The sequence below is a fragment of the Atta colombica genome, unplaced genomic scaffold (assembly GCF_001594045.1).
Source record: "Atta colombica isolate Treedump-2 unplaced genomic scaffold, Acol1.0 scaffold123, whole genome shotgun sequence".
Classification (NCBI taxonomy): Eukaryota; Metazoa; Arthropoda; class Insecta; order Hymenoptera; family Formicidae; genus Atta; species Atta colombica.
This window is the reverse complement of record NW_017259210.1, coordinates 157,682-178,755: the sequence shown is the minus strand read 5'-3', so window position 1 is coordinate 178,755 and position 21,074 is coordinate 157,682. Positions and strand designations below refer to the sequence as shown.

The following is a 21,074-nucleotide window of genomic DNA, read 5'->3' as shown; positions in this document are numbered from 1 at the left end:
TTAATAAAATAATTATGTATAATATAAGATATTGTTAGTAATCTTTTTATTTCATTATTTTAATTGTTTTATATATTATTATAAATAAACTGTTTATTGACTAAGAAATAGTGCGAAACCTCCTTAACATACAACATGTTGCAATGGGATGAGTTACTTCGATGTAAGAAGAGAAAAAAAAAGAAAAAAAGAGAGAGAAGAAGAGAGAACACAAATTTCAATAAATGTCGAGAAAACAAGAGATAGGCGTGCTCTAAACTATCCTTATTGATCGTTGTCGCAAGTTAATAGCTATGTAAGTATTGATCTGGAGGTTTGCCATGTTCGTGTAATTGCCGTTTTTTCTTGTTCGATTATCGACGTTGCATCGCGTGTTGTAAGGAAAATCGATAGAGACAATTTTACATGCTTAAACTTCCTCCTTCGAGTCTCCGTTTGACCCATTTTTCTTTTTAAACAGCGAATTAAATTGCGATGAGAAAAAGAGGAAGTCAGTTAAAAATACGAGTACGTCATTGTTTTAATTTAGCAAAAGTAGTCATGTAAAAAGTCGAAAAAAAAAACGAATTTGTTAATTAACTTTTTAATTAGCAAGATAAGATGACTCTGTAATATTGCTTTTAATGCTTCTGAATTTTCTTTCAGTCTTCTATTTTTAAGGCTTTATATTTCGATATATAAGAAAAAAAATTAGATTTTTTTATCTCTGATATCACAATTAAACATAACTGCAGTGAGAAAAATTAGGAATCTTTACTTAATTCCTTCTAAATAATATATTTTTAATCATAAATAGTTCAAATAGTTACAATTAATTTACGATTAATTACAATTTTCAATTTTAATTATAATTTTTGCAAATTAGACAAGTTTTGAAACATTTTCAGGCAGTGATCAGGTCTTTGTGTATATAGATATAAAGAATAAATGAATGTTTGATTAAAATCTAAAAAATTATTTATAAGAAAAAACTTCTAAAATTTGAGAAAATTTAAAAAAGCTAAGGCAAAAAATTATTCGAATTAAGAGAAAGATCGAAAGCAGAATTTAATTTGCAATTGATCGTTTTAGGTCTGACATATCGGCCGCGAAAGATAATGTTGTTTATTAACCCCACTGGCGGTAAGAAAAAGGGTGTCAAGATCTGGGAGAAGGATGTCCAACCACTCATGACCATCGCTGGCATCGAGACAAAGATGATGGTCACAGAGCGTGCAGGCCACATTCGCGACGCTCTGCTCACGGCCGACTTGAGTGACCTACATGTGAGTCCTGCAAACACTCTATTCTACGTTCATGTGAAGTTCGAAACTAGACGTTCCGACTCGGCAAATAAATGTATTTGCATTAATCTAGAAAATTTGTTACGAGCAATTTTCACAGAGCTCTGGATTTATATGTGTATTATTATTTTCTATATTTATATTATGTATAAATAGATATATAATGTAAATATACAAATTGATATTAAATTAATATCATTTATTAATCTGAAATAATTATACTAATTATCTATCAGAAATTTAGATTTGGAAGTTTTAATATAGATTTTTATGCAATATAAAAATATTAAATATTATTTATATAAAATTTATAGAAAATCAAGCAATCTATAATATTTTTCGAATATTTACAATATATTTAGATTTAAAAAAATTGTACCTCTATTGTAAGTCATAAAGAAAAAATTGTAGGTCATACAGAAGGATCATATATCTGTCATAAAATGACACACCCTACGAATATATGTATTTATCATCCCCGGAGACTCTAGAAGGATTGGGCTACTTCTAGTAACCTCTTCCTTAAAAAAAAATACTGAAGAACTTCTAAGGAAATTGAAGAAGATTAAAATTAGACACTTGAGTTGTTATCTTCTTCTTGAAGAAGCCTAACCTGGGTTATCGAGTTATTTTTTTAAGTAGCAAGTGACTTTTTAAACTCATTACAAGCAATGAGTGACTTTTCCAATCTGATATTACAGTTATAAAAAATTCTCAACGTCATCAAATTGTTATTATAACAAAATAATGATAAAAGTAAAATGCGTTACAAGTAACATGCAGTTACTCTTCATCTCCGTATGACACATATACATAAGTTAAAAAAATTCAAAGAATCCTCAGATTTTCGCGTTTTCGATAGGCAGTGGTGTGCATTGGCGGCGATGGTACCTTCGCCGAGGTGTTCAACGGATTGATTATGAGGGAGGCAAAGGATCAGCAGATCGATCCCAACGATCCTGACGCCAGGCTGCCTAGTCCCGCCTTACCCGTTGGCGTTATACCCAGCGGTAGCACCGACACGGTCGCCTACAGTCTGCATGGCACCACCGACGTGCAGACTGCTGCTATACATATCATCTTCGGCGACTCGATTGGTCTAGACATCTCATCGGTCCACAGCAATCGCACTTTACTCAGACTCTATGCCAGCGTGTTCAGCTACGGTTATCTGGGCGACGTGATCCGCGACAGCGAAAAATTCCGCTGGATGGGACCCTGTCGATATGATTGGTCAGGTAAGGAACCCTTTGGAAAATCTTTTTCAGAATTTTTCATATAGTATTGTAATAAAAGGTAAAAAGAAAGTAAGACCCCAACGCTGGTTCTTGATTGCTAATATTTACTTTCTTTCAAATTTTTTAACAAACGTCCTTTTGTCTTTAAAATAGGACCTTTTCAATGTTAATACATAAAAACAAATTCTACATAATAAGTCAAATATTAAAACAAATTTGAGTTAAAATTAAAGTTCTTTTAAATTTGCGATGAATACAATTTTCACACAAGTCGCTGTCATTTCTTCATTGATCAAATTATTTCAATGGATATCAATTGTGATATAACGATCAGAATTCTCAAACTGATATACATTATCAATAAATTGACCTAATTTTAAAATTATTCAGGGTGAGAGTCAAGAACAATACATGTGATTAATATTTAAGCTTTTTTGTATCTGAATTGAGATTCTTATTTCTATTAATATATCCATTGTAATTGATTCGCATTTGAAAGATATAATAATGCAAAAGAATTCTCCAAATTGAAAGGATTATTTTATAAACGTACAAAAACTGATGACACAACAAACAACAGAACTATGCACGGAAAAAAAATGTTTGGTTGAATTAACTGGAATTCTGGTGGAAAATGAACGATCCAGAATTTTAAATCTACAGATTTCTGTACTAAATGTATTAAATGTTTGTTATTTCAATTAGAATTTTAATATATTTAGCCAGAAATCTTGTAGATTTAACTAGAATTCTAGATTGTTCATTTTCCACCAGAATTCTAATTAGTCAATCAAATATTTTTTTTGTGTGGAAATTGAGAAGGAAAGGAAATTTTTTTTAGTTTCTCAATATTTCTGAATAATTTTTTAATTTTTAGAAAATTATTCAGATTTTTTTTTATAAAAATTAGAATAGAAGTGCCGAGAAGGCACTTATAAAATTCTAAAATTCGACATCTTTTCTAAAATTCTTCTTTATGAATTTTGAAATATTCTAGATTTCTATTATTTCTCATCTTATAATTTCTGATAGAATCTTATAAAATCTGAAAGAATTCAAAGTATTTTTTTAGAAATTGTAGAATGCTTGAAATCTAAAAAAATCTTAGAAAACTTCAGAATTCATATATAAAGAATTCTAAAAAAATATGTAGATTTTCTCAATATTTCTAAAGTGCTTCATTTCTCATAAAAATTTTGAAAAAAATGTTTATCAAAGTCAAATCTTTCAATTGTTTAATTTAACGCGAAGAATCATTAAGCAAATCTGATTAAGTCTGATAGTCCGGCTAAAGTTGCGATAACAAAAGTAATTTTATCTTAATCGAATCTTGATTTATCACATAAATATGAATAAATAATTGAACAAATAATTATTGATTTGCTGTATTGTAATCAATGTTCATATACAATGTAACTGATGTAAGTAATAAAACATTCTATGTATGAGTATGGATGGGATTTCTATTAGACTAATTAGATCTTTTCGTTTCCAGGATTTAAAAAGATATTAGCAAACAAGGGTTACGAGGGTGAGATCGAGCTGTTATCGGACCCGTGTCACCCGGCAGGAAGTACCAGGTGCATGAAGAATTGCTTACGTTGCTTGCAACACATGCACAATAGCATCCCCGATCAGGAAATCTCCAGTGAGTGTTAAAAAACGGAAGAGAATGGAAATCAAGTACATAATGCGGATACAAAACCAGCTAAAATTAATCGAATAATACCTATGTCTTCTCCGTAGGGTGGATGACGGTCAGAGGAAAGTTCTTCATGGTGTTTGGCGCGAACGTGTCGTGCGCGTGCTCAAGGTGTCCTATGGGCTTCAGTCCTCATTGCCACGTAGGTGACGGCTGCGTAGATGTGATCCTAATACGACATACATCCTTGATAAACAATGTCAGATTATTGCTCAGGCTGTCCAGCAAACGGAAAACTGTGGTATGTATTTCTATATGAGTTTCAGTTATTTATTCCGATTGTTATCGCCATATTATATTAATCTTTTTTGCTTGACGCTTTAATAGATGTTTGCTGTCAATCATCTCTCTGCTTGTAGATATTTAACGCCTTTATCATCGCTGATATATGATATATTTAAAACTTTTATGCATTATTTATTATATGATTATTACGTACTATAATTATATTTAATCCTGAGTTACACTTCAGTCACATCATTATCATATAAATGCGAATTTGGCTTTGCCATTTTTCATTACGTGTAACTTTGACACGAAAAAGCAAAAGTAGTTCAATTATATAGTTTTTCGGGATAAAATTTTCTTGGGAACTTTGGTAAAAATGTTTCTCATAATTTTTATACAAATTGGAACATTTTTCAGAAATACTCAGAAATATTCGGAAAGTTTACATCTTCTCTCAGAATTTTTCATACAATGAATTTTGAAATTGCTCATCTCATAATTTTTAAAAAATATTTTTTAATTTTTTAGATTTTATAACATTTCCTCAGAAATTATACTTACAAAAAATTTTAAAAATCTTACGATATTTTATAATTAACATACATAAAAAATTCTAAGAAAAGCTGTAGATTTTCTGAGAAATGTTCCAATTTGTGTAAAAAAATATGAGAGTTATAAAATTATATAGAAATTCTGAAAAATTATATGAAAAATTCTGAGAAAAATCTTCATCACTGGGGAACCCAGTAATGATGAAATTAAGCAAAGACAATATTTTATTGCAAGAAATTATTAATTAAGAAAGTAATAAATAGAAAAGTGAACTTTTTTTCAAAAATTGCTGGTGCGATTTCGCACTAGTGTGTAACTGAGGATTAATTAAGACGAAAATTAAGGATGAAAATCACAAGGAGTTGCAATGCTGTTTTAGTACGAGCTACCATTCGCCGAGGTCTACCGGGCGAGAGAATTCACATTCCGCGCTCTGCCGACGCTGCAATTTGAGAACGGGCCGAACACGACCCGCTCGAGCTCACGGCTCAGCGTGTGGAATTGCGACGGCGAGATGGTCGACAGCACCAACGTGAAAATCAGGCAAGTAAACATAGCGATCGCGTGCGTTATCAGTATCAAGTGTCCCGGCGGATGGCGTCGCGTTAGAGACTCCATTTTAACCTTCCTGATTGCACATTTAAATTTTTATCTTATCTGAAACTCGAGTGTGTGAACTACGTATACGAAATTTATATATAATATAACCGTCTCGTGACGTTCTTGCGACATAATTTCGGCATCTCTAAATTTGCACGGAAAGCATCATCTCACGTTAAATATTTGTGTAGAGTACACTGCCAATTACTGAAGGTCTACACGAGACGGACTCAGGAATCGTCTCGAGATCCGACGTGCCTCAGCTGTTCTACGTGAACGAATCGGAACAAGGTCGTCGAACGACTGGTTTTTCAAGGCTACAGATTCCACTCACTCCACTTTCGAAGGCGCAAAGTTCCTTTGTCTTGCCCTATGATTATGATATCTTTGAAATGGATCAAAAAAGTTTGTTCTTTTTAAATTTTTATATAAATTCCAGAATTTTTTATAATTTCTGTATAATTTTATAATTTTTTAGAAAATTTATCAGTTTTTTATCAATTTTAAAACATTTTTTTTTAGAAATCTTTAAAATATAAATTTAAAATACGTAAAAGTATTATGAGATACTGAAAATATTTTTCACAAGGATTGCTAATTAAAAAGAGACGAACAATTTTTTTCGTCAATTTAACATTTCCAAGCACATCCAACGCAGAAATAATTTCACGCGTGAATACGCTCTTCCACACATTATTTTTTAATAATTGATAAGTTATTTTTGATTTTGTGTAGTTGCAGCGACAAATAAAATTTGTAAAATTTTAATAAGTTACACTATATCATTATATGAATAAATCAAACAAATAAAGAAACGTCAAATATTGTTACACGCAATCGCTAACTAAAGTTAAAATAATAAATTAAATTGATCGTCAATTTAAGAATGATGCTAATAAGCTAATTTTGAGACATCACAAAGAACTTATTGTGAAAAAATTATCTCAGCCATTGTATTTAGCGTTTCTTTACTTATTTGTTTACTTTATCTAAGTATGGCGTTACAGTTTACAATTTTATACATTTTATTTGAAGCAAGTTTGATTCATAGCGATTAATCTGGCGATTAAAAATTAAATAATTACTAATGTAATATAGTATAGTTAATAATATTACAAAATTCTCTTAATTCTAGATTGGTAGCATAAATAAAATTGCTGTTCAATCTAAAGTTACAAAAAGAGAATTTTGCAAATGTTGATTGTGACATCGATCGAAATCAGACGACTATTAGACACACAGGTGATTGAAAATGCGCGAGCTTACATCATCTCAATTTACTGCGTACAATTCGTCTCGCGCGCAGAAATTATTTATATAACTCCCTTTATCATTGCATTTGAGGACTGTTTGGCAATTGATGTGTTTTTCGAGAATATATATGTTGAACATTCCATTTGTCGGCGCGACGCAAATGATGCTCAAATTAATTTTATACGCGTCGACGATATTTCTTTCTTACGCGAAAAGTTAATGCAAAAAAATATGTATAAATATATATAAATTGACGAGACACGTTTGCTCGGTCTTGATTGCGTGATTATTTAAAAGTTCAAACGGATTTCAAAATTACTATCTGCACGTTTTCGTGCACGAAATCACTGTTTCATATTTATTACGCGCGCACATATTTGTTAGATATCGGCTAAAAACCGAAACAGAGACTGCATTTATTCGTGGTCTCTTTGCTACGCAAAAACCAATGATAAGCCGATTATACTTCTACGTTTGTACTTAAAATGTTTCAAACTCGCTTACAAACTCGAAGCGATAAGTATTAAGCGTGGCAATTATTTTTGTTACTTAAATATATACATATAACATATATATATATATATATATATATATGTATGCAAATATATATATTATATATATGTATATATAATATATATGCACACACAATAAACATATCGCTCTATTACTTAAAAAAATGACACAAAGAAACGTGATTTTTTTTTTTAGTTATAAATAAACATTATCTTATAAATCATCAAAAGTGAACTAATTAAACTTCATTAAAAAATCGTCAAAATTATTACGATTCAAAAAGGGATTATAAAATAAAAATGACAAAAGTATTATTGCTATTAAGAATATATTCTTTTTGCTGATATTATTTGATTAATCAATAATTTTTTGTCAAGTTTCTTTCTGAAAAAATGATTTTTCGAATTGTGTTATTTTTTTTTAAGTAAAAAAGCGACACGTTATTGATTGTAAATTTATTTGAATAATAAATTCACAATCAGCAAACGTAATAATATTCATTTCTATGAAAATGCAGATTAATCTCGGTTTAATTTACTCTATATTTTTTCTAATTATTAAAAATAGATAAAAAATTAATCGAGATTAAAGTTAATCTACATTGATAGAAATGGACATAAGTTGTATTCATCAGCGTAATAAGTGATATTATCCTAGGAAATTTAAAGCTTAGCTCGTAAAATCGAAACGAGTATTTGACATCTTAATCATAAGCTTTTTTACGTTTTTGCTTTTTATAGAAAGATAATCAAACTGCAAGAATGATGTTTGAATTTTACGAACACTAAAGTTTAATAGCGATAACTAAAGTTTATTAGCGAACTTTCTTTCTAGTATTCATAATATTTGATTCGTAAAAGTATTTAGATTTAGAATATTTGTACATTAATAGAGAAAGAGAATAACGAGAAGCGATTATTTGTGATCAAAATACAGATACGTTTATGCAAATATACGAAACTATTCTTAATTACATTGACATATTAATTGAGAATATTCTATATACATTTCAATGAGAAATAAATTGAAGAGCTTATTGCAACAGTGGATCACATTTTGTAAGAACAAAGAAAACTTTAAAGTGCTAAATAAAACTTTAAATGCTAAAGTTAAGGTAATGAAAAGATTTTATTCTCCGTTTTTACAAAATGCATTACAATAAGCTCTCATTTAAAAGAAGTATGATAATAAAAAAATATTTCTGCGCGTCGTGATAACAAATAATTTGATTTCGCAACTTTTCCGTTTGCTTCTCACGCATATTTGCATAAAACATCTACAGTCTCTATTTACGAGGCTTATCCCTGATAAATTTTCTTGATCGCGTCAAGCGGAAGATATTCGTAGTTGAATGCGGTTGCAACTATATTGTATTATATTCTATTTTTAGTATGCTCTAAGCAGATGTTATTGCGTTGTGAGAAGTTAGATATAGATGAGTTTCACTACATGTGTCAAAGTGTAATCGATAGATTACACTTACAGATAAATGACCTATATATATAGTATAAGCAGTCGTGTCTTACTGATGGCCAAGCCATAAAATATTTATCGATACAACATTTTGATCGTTCGTCTCATGGAAAGCTGGACGTCACGCGGCTAAGCGGAACGATGCAATATAGAATATATTTTAGGGGAGATTAACTTTAAAGTATATTTTTCGACAAAGGATTAGGCACTTTAGCGTGAGATTTAAATCTCTCGTATGCAGGTTTGATTCGTTCCTTTAAATAACAACATATCATAGATTTGTATAAATCTATATAGAATTCGCGCGCGGTGAAGATGCATATTTTTTCATTTGCGAAGTGTTGATTGAGACCAAGTCTCACTTAAAGGGCGGCTTAGACTTAACGCATTAACGAAGTAGTGTCACCGAAGCAGCATAATGTATACGATTCTAGAAATTGTACAGATATCTATATATACATACACATATATATATATATTTTTTTTTCTTTAATCGCGATTTATATATAAAGTGAACAAGTACAGCGAATCAATGTGATGATCTATTGACCATCGGCAGATGGTATATATTATTCCTACCACTGGGAAAGTGCACCAAGCAGTACACGCGTGGCTGCACAGAATAAATTATATTAACTTTCTATGTATAGTGTCTTATTTTTATATGTCCTTCCTTCCTCTCTTTTTTATCTAATGTTATATTTAATAATTCATTCATGGAATATTTCCGTGATCGGAAAGATAAAAATGATTTCTTCAACTGCAAAAATATCAAGGTTTAAATTATAAAATAAATTTATCAGTTGAATTGTTAAATTGATCGAAATCATATCAACTGTAATGAAAACGTTATATTTTTATATACAAACAAGAGCTATCTACAGACATGCGTGTTGATTTGTTATAATAATGATGTTGCTTATCACTGTTTAATTTGTATTTTTCTGCTGATCCTTCGTTTGCAGTGTGTTGTTTTCACTTTCATTAGAATCGATATAGAACTGCTCCCTTGTGGAGGACATTAATTTGAACACTACCGGAATTATAGTTAATACGGGATTCTTCTCTTGCAGACATCGTATCCAGGATAACAATGAGTCTTTTGTGGATGTACCAGTGGCGCACATTGCAAAATATGTACCATCGTTTTGCTCATGGACTGTAGGTGCAAGAATTATTTCTTTCTTATCCCAGAAAGGTATTCTAATATCTGAAACATCTATTTAAAAAAAACCACATTAGTATTTTTCTAAAGCTTTATTCGAATACTTGGATAATTAATATAATATTAATATTAATAATATTAAAAACATGATTATGTCATATAATAATAATAATAATAATACTAATTTATACAAGACTTTTGCAATATCTGAATGGTAATTCTTATGAATTTTTAACTGTTAAAAAAGAATATAAGGTTGAAAAAGTTTTATCACTCATAGATTTTGAAAAAGGATTTTTTTTTAAATTCCAAACTTATATATCTCAACTCTGGATATAATTATTTACAAAAATTAGTAGAAAAATTTTCCTTTAAGGTAGTGATTATTTACCATCAGGATCTTGATAAACATTATTCTTCTCTTTAGTTGCTCCCTTTAGAATAAAATAATCTATACAATGATCTGCAATCCAAACTGTATACGGTCCTTCGACAAAGATCGGAGTATCCAGAGGCTGCTTTCGTAATAGTTCCTCCTGCAAACTACTCATCACAGATACGATCCACGTATCATCGATGGCATCCTCCATATCCTTGGTCTTGAACTCTGTGATTTCGGTCTGAACGTCTATACTGGATATCTTATTCATAGCCAGCTTGGCAAGAACCTTCGGATCCTTGGGCACTGGTGTGGGATAGGGCCATGGATTCAAATTAGCGAACTTGGGCATCCAGTACATCATCCGCCAGAACTTCTTCAACACCAGGGCTTGCATCCCGAAGATATTCAGCAGCATCTCCTGCATCTCTAAATCCGGGATCACACAGTTGTGCTCCATCTTGCAGAGCAGGTCGATGGCGACGTGCTGCTGCTTGGGATAGTGCATAAATATGGTCTGGAAGTAATTCCGGGGAACGAACTTGCCCTTAGGTAGCACGTCTAGCACGGCCTTGTACACCGCCAGATCGCGGTTCACGCCGAACTCGTCCATGTACTTGAGGGCGACCTGAATGAACTCCACATGGCCGCGTCTCATTTCGTTGTTGGTCTTGTACTCGCGCAGGATGTCCAAGTAGGCCTTCCGTTCTCTGCTCTCGGCGTTCGCGAACACATGGAGTACGAGGCCTGACGGCTTGCTGTCCTTCTCATCATCTTTCTTGCACCGTTCCTGGCTGGTGTGAATAGCGCGACTCAACGACCGGCCTTCGACTTTGCGCAGCGGTTGCCGCAACAACGCGGTGGCACTCGATGCGAGGATGGTCCGGGTGATTCGCGAGAGCATGTTGATCGACTATTCTCTAACACGTCATCGTTGAACAATTAATTCGAATTTTACTTAACTGTATTCACAAAGTTTACGAAAATCTCACATCTCTACAAGGTTATGATGCTCCACAGATTCTAACCTGAGACCACCTAACCTCTTTTTTCATTCTCCTCTTTCATTTTGCGCTTCATTTCAATAATTTGATGTCAAGCTGAATAACTGACGTATATTTCAAGTGCTTTTTTGAAGATGAAAGAAGATTTCGTACATTTTATTCTTTTCTCTTTCTCTCTTTGACATTTAGAAATATTTATTAATTTAATTCATTTTAATTGCAAAAAGTGTAATAAGTACAGTTACAAGGAACATTTGTAGAAAATCCATCGACTTCTCTTCGAGAGACGCACGATTTCAATAATATAAACTAGGCCGTGATAAGAAAACGACAGGTGTTTAGATTATGAAGATTTGACGTTTATTCGATGATATACAATGAGCGAAAACTTGGAGAATATTAACCCAAAGCTCTATAAGAAATTAGATGACCGAGAAATCACAGTCGAGGAGCAAGACGAGGATGTCGCGGATGAATTTGACGCGCGAGAGATTTTCGGTAAATATTCTAACCTTAAATTATTGATTTTCAATCAAAAATATATAGAATTGTTGATATATTTTTGTCCGCATATAAAATGTTCTTAACCACAAATAAATAATTGTTACTTGCGGTTATTAAACATTCATGTTTTTATTGATAATTAAAAATTGATAACATTATTGTGTTTGCTATAACAATTAACAACAGATTTATTCTCTTTAAAGATATCTCTGGTGAGATATCTTTAGAGAAAATTTGTCTCATAATTTTTATACAAATTGAAACATTTTTCAGAAATAAGAGATTCGGAAAGTTTACTTCTCTCAGAATTAGTTATTCTTCTCTCAGAATTTTTCATACAAGTGAATTCTGAAATATTTTGAAATTTTTCATAATTAAAAAAAAATATTTTTTAATTTTTTAGATTTTATAATACTTTGTCGGAAATTATATTTATTTACAAAAAATCTTAAATATCTTAGGATATTTTATAATTAAGATATATGAAAAATTCTGAGAAAAGATGTAGATTTTCTGAGAAATGTTCCAATTCGTATAAAAAATGTGAGAAAGTTATAAAATTATATAGAAATTCTGAAAAATTACATGAAAAATTGTGAGAAAAATTTTTACCAGAGATAATATACTAAATATATACATCATAAATTAAAGTGTTATATACATTCTCTATTATAAGTGCAACATAAAAAATTAATATTGACTATTAACTATTAATTTGCAGATATTATCAGGAACATCAATGATCCGGAACATCCTTTAACTTTAGAAGAACTGAATGTAGTTGAACAGAATCTCATTGAAGTAAAATATTTTTTTAAACAATATTGTACTATTGTATTTCAAAATTGCTTAAAACTCATCATTGCAGGTTGATGACAAGAGGAACAGAGTGGATGTAAAATTCACACCTACAATACCGCATTGCAGCATGGCTACTTTGATCGGTTTATCCATTCGTGTGCAATTGCTACGTGCCTTACCCTCTAGATTTAAGGTCAGTGTGGAAATTGCACCGGGTACTCACATCTCGGAGGCGGCAGTGAACAAGCAGCTTGCAGACAAAGAACGAGTAGCTGCAGCTTTAGAAAATTCTATGCTACTTGGCGTGATCAATCAGTGTTTGGCACCGAAAGATTAACAAATTGTATAAATTCCAACATTTTCATGTTCAACCTTCCATGGTCCAATCATGATTTTTTTTTACTTATTTCTTAGTTCAACTTCGATGCCATTATTATTTTTAAAGAGTTTTTGGGTTCTAAAAAATCTGAAAAAATCTTAAACTCTTTTAGCATTCAAGAATACAATTTTATTACGATTCGAAATGTTTTTCATTTTTTTTACACGTATCAAAAATTTGAGGCAGACTAATTCAAAATTGAAAATTTGCCTGAATCTTTTTCTTCAAATTCTCGGTTGAACCACAGAAGGTTAAAGTGACAGTTTGTATATAGTTTTGCTGTCATGTTTATATATTACAAAGTAATTTTTTAAGTTTAGTTTGTATAGTGAACGTAGAAAGAGTTTGCTGAAATTCTGTAAGAATCGATAGAATACAACTGATGTGAATAACGGATTTTAATTATAAGATTTAATATATATTTATAATATATAATTTAATATATTAAAAATACAAATATATTAAATTATGATATATATTATAAATAATATATTTGATATAGAAATATATCAATAATATTGATGTAAAACAATTCTTCGCTTTAAATTTAATTTGTACTTACTTTATAAATTTATTATGTATAGTTTACAAATATTAAACAGTGTTAATTAATGAAATTAATATAGATTTTAGAGATCCTAAATCGTTTCTGTTTCATTGAACTGATTTTTTTCTAATAATGAAATCTTTGTTAATTACATAGAATTACGAATCCTTTTTCACGATTAAAATTTACAAATTATTTGTTATTGACTATTTAAATAAATTTGAAAAATTAATTTTTATCTTTTATTTAATTACATTTTTGCTTTTTTCTCAGTTTTTAAAGTTTCTAAATTTTTTTTACTATCGATTTCCAAAAGGAATTCATAGAAACGCTGCTTGTTGTGCTTCAACACGTGATGAACGTCACGTGACTACTTGACCGAACATGGCGCCTCTGGTTGTCAGAGTGCAATGAATTTATAGGAATTTTCTGCTATTTTGCGTCTGACAGTTGACGAGAAAATGCCCGTTGATATTAATCGATTGACGGAAGGTTGGCTAGAACTAGAAAGTGACCCAGGTATGTTGTTAACTTTGAAATGTCTATCAATCATTTGTTAATGGAAATCTGATGTCCGGCTTAGAAAGTACTTTATGCTGTAAATTCGTAGCAATCAAAATTATAACACTTTCCACGACTATTCAGGTCTGTTCACGTTGCTCTTGGAAGACTTTGGTGTGAAGGGTGTCCAAGTGGAGGAGATCTATGATCTGCAAAAGTCTCTAGAAGGCCCGGTCTATGGCTTCATCTTCTTATTTCGGTGGATTGAAGAACGACGATCTAGGCGGAAGGTCGTGGAACAAGATGAGAGCTTTGTCAAGGACGAGGAGATTGTTAACAATATCTTCTTCGCCCAGCAGGTCTAGCACAGAGTTTCTACTGCTAGGTTGTCAAAAAAGTTCTAATTCATCCTTTGATTTTTACAAACCTAATTTATACAAAAACAATGACATTAGTTCTTAAAATAAAGGCCATTCAGTAACCATTTAGATCCTTAGACGTGAAGAACTCGTGATAAGCTACCTCAACTTGCTCAATCGTTGAATCATCCTTTGTATATAAAAACTAAGGAATGATTCAGAACTTTATTGATTGACAACTTAGTATATAAAAGATATATCTTTGTAATACAATATTATATAATTGTCGTAGGTTGTCCCCAACAGTTGCGCCACTCACGCACTGCTCTCAGTGCTATTAAATTGTCCGAATATCCACTTAGGCACGACTCTGTCACGATTGAAGATGCATACCTCTGGCATGTGTCCAGAGAACAAGGGTTGGGCGATCGGCAATACGCCAGAATTAGCTTGCGCGCACAACTCGCATGCAATGCCTCAGGCAAAGAGACGACAAGACAAGAACACTGGTGTTTCCACAGGTAGATTTACCGGCGAGGCTTTCCATTTTGTTAGCTACGTACCGATAAATGGTAGGCTGTTTGAGCTGGATGGCTTAAAACCCTATCCCATGGATCATGGACCATGGAAGGAACATGAAGAATGGACGGAACAATTTAGACGTGTCATAACTGATCGTTTAGGCATGGCAACTGGCGAACAGTTGCAAGATATCAGATTCAATTTGATGGCCGTGGTACCTGACAGACGTCTCGCTATTTCGCATAAATTAACGATGCTGAAGACCAACAGACAGATAGTCTTGGAAGCTTTGCAACAGTTGATGAAATTAAGTCATCAAGATGGCAACGTCGAGAAGAATTCGCATAAAGAGATTGATCCCGATAAAGAGAAGCAATATGAAAAAAAAAACAAGACCGAGGAAGAAAATGGATTGTCTAAGACGGAGATCGAAGAATCGCCCACGATTCCCACTATTAATGTTGAAAGAAATAACGATTCAGCGGTGGTTTTGGATGAATCGGTTTCTGGCATCGCATCTGGAAAAACCGAATCCACGTAAATAATAATCGAGTGTTTCATTCACATAACACACGTTGTTATCTCTAGTTTTACTACAATACTTTATTTGACTGAAGTTGAGAATAAGTAAGTGAAAATCGAGAAATATTCAATACAAATAAGCGAAGAAGGCCATATTTTGTTAAAGCGGAGGTTGATGTCTAATAATATTTTTGCGTGAATCTTACAATTTTCAGTTCAAGTAAACCACACGTTGATTATATTTGTTGGTCTTAAAAATATTATTAAACACCAACATTCGCTTTGACCAAATATAATCTTCGCTTATTTGTGTTGATAAAATTTAAGTTAATAAAATCATCGATTTTTTTGCTAATTTCAATTTTTTCTTTTTTATACTAAATATACAATACACAATATTGGAAAAATGTAAATGTATGAATATAATGCAAATAATTCTAACGATACAAATAAATCGGCGAGTCTAGTGTTAAATCTCGTAGGAGAGAATATAACAATTTGAAAGCTAAGCTTTGTTAGTTTTTTTCAATTAGAGAATATTCCGATATAATATATTTTATTTATTTATAACAAGTTCATAAAATTGTTCGGTGCTGCAGTTTCGTTGTAAGCGATTTATGTTTGATTTCAGTGGAATGGAGAAAGTGGTGATGTGCGCTCTGGATTATGCCACGCCGTTACGAATTCAAACTTCACCAGCTCACAGCTCGTCCAGTACAGATACATCATCAGAAATCGGATCGGCCTTCAACTCGCCCACTCAAGGTAAAAGAAAAAGAAAAAGTTACTTCACAGTCCATCGCACAGTCGTCTGATAGTGCACACCTTCTTGCTTTGGCAAAATATCAAGGCATTTGGACAGGTCATTCGGATTGATTTGATATCTTCGGAATCCGGCACATTGTAACAGATATAGTAATGAGAATCTGAAGCGGGATCTTTTATCTTACCAAGTTCTTGACACACTCTCTCCTCGGACTCTTCTTCATATATTGTACTTTTATCATCGGCATGAATATTCTCGAAGAATATTTCGTTCATAGGAAGCTTTACGTTGCTGTCGCACGTTTTCACACTCTCGATGTCGCAGATTCGTGAATACACATTGAAAGCCGTGTGTAGCGGACAAGAGTACTCCACTACGGTGGCAGTTTTTGGCTCACATGTGTAGTATCGATAACAATCGGTCTTATTCGGCAGACGGACGTTCCTCGTACACGTCACGACGCTAACGGTTCGTGGCGTTAATCGATGTGCCATGTTTTTGTACCGGTTGATCGTGAAATATTGTTTGTTTCCGAAATTATCGCTAATCCTTATTATGTTATTGTCAGAATCCAGCCTGTCGATTAGCAGCTCCAAAGCACTCACCGTTGAAACGGTGCTGTCTGTCGTTGCGACGATATTCATCTGAGGTTCATTGCTTCCCATCATCTCAGTTGGTTTGTCATTACTGTTATATAACTCAGTTCCTTCGGTATAGCTTTGCACGAGGTAATTCAACGATACGTTCTGTCTTTGATTATGAGACGCGAAGATAGTAATGGTCTGCGTTGGATTTATGGTTGTAGCGTCTTTTACAGGTATTGACAAAGAACTTGATATCGCGGCTGACAGCTCCTTGTAGACGTGCAATCGATTCATTAATTTGTTCAACCATTTGTAATGATTATCCACGATGTCCTTATATTCTTGCATCAAAGACAACGATAGTCCTTGGCTATTCGTGTACTTGTATAAATAATTCTCTTCCTTGTGATACGATGCGTTTCTCACACTTTTGTCGCTGTGCGTCATTTTGTCCAATTCTTCAAATTCGATCAAGGGATATGCGGTCATCGTCTCGGTCGTCGAGTCGTAAAAGTCATCGATCACATAGGACGAGTCAACTGTTTTGGAGAATTCTAAAGAATCCTCCGTATATCCTAGATAGCTGGTATCCATTAGATTGATTAGTTCGGATATCTCATGCTTCTTCGTTACAGGAGAGTCGGTTGAGAGTATATCGCATGTCCAGATATCACCAGGAATCACGCACATACGTAAATATGGTTGAAATACCTAAAATCGTATTTCAAACATTTGTTACCTTGATGAAAAAAAATATCTCATAACATTTTTAAGAATTTGTCGTATTTCAAATTTAGGGAGATTTTTCTGAAAAATACGTTAAATTTCTTAAGATTTTACAAATTTTCTTCAAAAATTAATGGAATGAGAAATATTATTCAATATATACAATATATTTCAGAACTCTCTTATATATAAAAAATTTTAGAAAAAAAAATATTTTCTCAGAATTTCTGAAGTATTTTAATTTGTACAAAAATTTTGAGAAATTTTCTAGAAAGTTATAAAAATCATATAGAAATTTTGAAAAATTTGGGATCCCACCGCATTAATTTTATGGAGAATTGGCTTAATAATAGGTAATTTTTAAACTGTAATGCATCAAAGGCATAAAATTTGTGCTCATTATCTTTTCCACATCATAGCTGTATTTAAAGTTTTTTGATAAAAAACAATGCTCTCCAGCAAAAAACAGTATAACGTGAATCATTACATTTTTTGTTGTTTGCCAATATTAAACAAAGATGGAATCAATCAATTTGTGTCTTGCTGGAAAGCGATAAAGATTATCCATTATTGAGATGTCTATGTATCTTTCTTGTATCTATGATATCTTTCGTTTACTACATAAGTTATGTTATATATGTGAAAATTAATTCATATCATCGAGACTCAATTTTCCATATAATTAGTGAAGGTCCTTTATAAAAGTTCTGAAAAATTATATGAATATTTCTATTCTAAGAAAAATTTCTTCGTCAGAGTAACAGTGCCATTAGAATTGGGAAGTCTCTCTGTTTGTTTTATTTGTTAACGCCAACGTTCTCACCAAGCCTGCGTTACACTTCGCTGGAACCCACACGTAACCGCCGCCCGGCAGATTCACGCAATTGTAGAAAATCGTGCAACTCGTTAGATGCGGCTTTTTTGATTCCGGACATCTCGAGGGACTCACCGGACAGATCAGGCTACACGCGAGAAGAACCGATACGAACCGCATCCCGTACCGCAACTGTTACAGACTGCAATTCGTGTGTCTGCCTTAAGACACTGTGTATCTTTCACACTCGTACATACAGTCATGCATCTCTGCGAGACATTTCGTTTCGCACCTTCCACGTACAGTTATTTGACCCGTCTGTTACAAATTGCCCATCTGCTAGTTTCTAGTTCAAATAAAATTTTGGAATGTTTTATGTATACAAAGCGGGAACCAGTTTTTAAATTATTAGCATTAACTTCGAATGACTAGAGGAAGATTTTTTAAAAATATCTTTGTATCTTCTAGCTTGGGGATGGAATTCTGGTCAGAGCAGCCCGACATCGACGAAGGATTTCAAAAAATTTGTGGTAATCAGAGTTGCTGGTGATGAGAAGAATGAGGCGGGTTTGAGTAAGTAGATTTATGCGATTCATACGATATTTGTCAATTATCTAACATCGAAATATTTTACTTCTACGCAGGTCGTTCTCTGGGAAATATCAATATAAACGGGAAAAGATTGGTTTCCGACAGTGGTCATTTGCATAAAAAGGTCTGTCTATCGGGTGAAGTCAGAATTCCTCACGCAAGAGTGAAAACCAGCAACGGCGACACAGTCACGGAGGAGAAGAAAGTTGAGAAAATCGATCCTAAACTGTGCTCCAAGTATCCAGAATTGTTTGAACCGCACACGTTCGCACCCAAGGATCTCTTGGCATTGCTGAAAAATTTGGAGCACGAGATCAGCGTGTGCGAGACCAGCTTGAAGGACGAAAACGACAAAAGAAATAAGTACAAGGTTGGTCTTATGCGTGTTACAAAGCGCTTGCTATTTTTAACAGCAAAGATTGCAGCCATAATAGCCATGATATCCCGTCCCATTTTTCACGCTTATAGATCATAATTTGTGCCTATAATTAATTGGTAAGCAAAATAAAATCAAGATTAATAAACAAGTGTAAGATATCAGGTTAGTAAAGAAATAAAATATTAAATTTATTCAAAACAATAATATAACACATTTCGACTCTATTTATAAAGAAAAGAGTATCCCTCTTATTTTGATGAGCTTTTAATATATTGTAATCTAGACTAAAATGAGGCACACATTTTTAGGGGGTGAAACATAAATTAGTTTCCTTTAAAGTGAATATCATCGAACTATAAAAAAAAAGTGAATATTATCGAACTATAAAAAACTGAAAAAACTTTTTCTAATAAAAGTTGAGACTACTTTATGATAATGATAAAAAAAATTCTCTTTAATAAAAAAATTTATTTGTAAAAAGGTAATTAAAATTTTTTTTCATCTTTACAACATATTAAGAAATAAATATCAAAAAAGGGATATTTTCCTGTTTCTTTTGTTAATCATCTGCAATCATGATAAAACGAAAAGATCAGACTTACTAATTGAAACATTAAAAATTAATTTAAACATAAATATATAAATAATTAATTGCTAATATTATCGACCACTTTATTCTTATGAAGTTAGAAATCATGTGAATCTTTCAGATCGATGATTGCCGGAGAACGCACAATTACGACGAATTCATTTGCACCTTCCTCTCGATGCTTGCTCAGCAAGGGAAACTAGCGGAGTTGGTCCAGCAACATTTAACGTTAAAGAAGCACTCTTCCGTTTCGGTGAATAGAGTTCACAGGTATATTTTCGCGTCTGATCGATGAATATTCAATTATTTATTTTGAATTCTTATAAAAAATTAATAGAAGTAATTGTTAAGTTGATCTGTTATATCAATTTCCTAAATTAATTACTTTACTGAAGTCGAATTTCAATGCATTTACAGATCATCGAAAAAATCAGATACCCGTCAGAACTCCTCACGCAGACGTCGTGGTAGAACAAAATGTAAAAAGCGAAAGTAATTTTTAACTAGCGTAGTTTTAAAGCTTAGGGCATTCCGTCTGTTAAGCATTATTTGGATTGTTATAATCCATGGGCATCCATGAAATCCTATAGAAACCACTTGATAGTTTTACAAAATCATGTAGAGGCCATATATCTATAACAGAGCGATTCTATCTAAATTATACGTGAATACTTCAGAGAGTGAATTTAGAGTCCGAAACAAGAAGCAAAAGTCACGCGAATGTAGCATTTTTTCTCCGAGTTAAAATAAATTAAAATATTTAAAATGTTTTTTCTATATTCATACGACTTTTTTTGCTCTCTGATTTCATATTTATTGTGCGGTATTAACGTTAAAAAATGCCCTGTATAATTTCTAAATATTATCTTTTCAGAATCAATGACTTATCGTTAGCTCGATATTTCTAGTTTTTTAGCAATGTATTTTTTAGATGATCATAGGAGTGATTTCAACTCAAATGCTATTACTTTTTATCATTCTGTACAAACTATTTTACAATGGCAAAGTATACATATATATATTTTTTATATTCTTTGTATAATCAGCTGTGTGGTGTTTAATTGTCTAAATATTTGTCTAGATATTTATGCTTACTTTT

At 32.3% G+C, this 21,074-nt stretch overlaps 4 protein-coding genes across 4 annotated transcripts in view; 3 read left to right on the top strand and 1 right to left on the bottom strand.

Annotated features, from left to right (window-relative positions):
• Window positions 1-5,968, top strand: part of LOC108694718 (ceramide kinase) — a 23,432-nt gene extending 17,464 nt beyond the window's left edge. The window contains exons 3-8 of the mRNA XM_018204359.1: window positions 1,072-1,265; window positions 2,146-2,521; window positions 4,017-4,169; window positions 4,268-4,464; window positions 5,383-5,546; window positions 5,795-5,968. Of these exons, the coding sequence (XP_018059848.1) occupies window positions 1,072-1,265; window positions 2,146-2,521; window positions 4,017-4,169; window positions 4,268-4,464; window positions 5,383-5,546; window positions 5,795-5,879 (1,169 nt within the window). The 3' untranslated portion in view covers window positions 5,880-5,968. The remainder of the gene's footprint in view (window positions 1-1,071; window positions 1,266-2,145; window positions 2,522-4,016; window positions 4,170-4,267; window positions 4,465-5,382; window positions 5,547-5,794) is intronic.
• A 3,768-nt stretch (window positions 5,969-9,736) lies between these two features.
• LOC108694720 (evolutionarily conserved signaling intermediate in Toll pathway, mitochondrial) lies at window positions 9,737-11,473 on the bottom strand. The gene is made up of 2 exons (XM_018204360.1): window positions 10,400-11,473; window positions 9,737-10,062 (listed from the first exon to the last, which is right to left on the bottom strand). The coding sequence occupies exons 1-2, from the start codon at window positions 11,289-11,291 to the stop codon at window positions 9,773-9,775; spliced, it is 1,182 nt and encodes a 393-aa protein (XP_018059849.1). The 5' UTR covers window positions 11,292-11,473; the 3' UTR covers window positions 9,737-9,772.
• Window positions 11,474-11,624: 151 nt separating this feature from the next.
• Window positions 11,625-13,105, top strand: LOC108694725 (MIP18 family protein CG7949). The gene is made up of 3 exons (XM_018204367.1): window positions 11,625-11,889; window positions 12,617-12,696; window positions 12,764-13,105. Exons 1-3 carry the CDS (start codon window positions 11,769-11,771, stop codon window positions 13,031-13,033), a joined length of 471 nt encoding a protein of 156 aa, XP_018059856.1. The 5' UTR covers window positions 11,625-11,768; the 3' UTR covers window positions 13,034-13,105.
• A 922-nt stretch (window positions 13,106-14,027) lies between these two features.
• LOC108694717 (ubiquitin carboxyl-terminal hydrolase calypso) lies at window positions 14,028-20,688 on the top strand. Its single transcript, XM_018204358.1, has 8 exons — window positions 14,028-14,141; window positions 14,268-14,482; window positions 14,775-15,541; window positions 16,158-16,291; window positions 18,885-18,989; window positions 19,061-19,377; window positions 20,097-20,245; window positions 20,393-20,688. The coding sequence occupies exons 1-8, from the start codon at window positions 14,084-14,086 to the stop codon at window positions 20,469-20,471; spliced, it is 1,824 nt and encodes a 607-aa protein (XP_018059847.1). The 5' UTR covers window positions 14,028-14,083; the 3' UTR covers window positions 20,472-20,688.
• The last annotated feature ends 386 nt before the right edge of the window (window positions 20,689-21,074 follow it).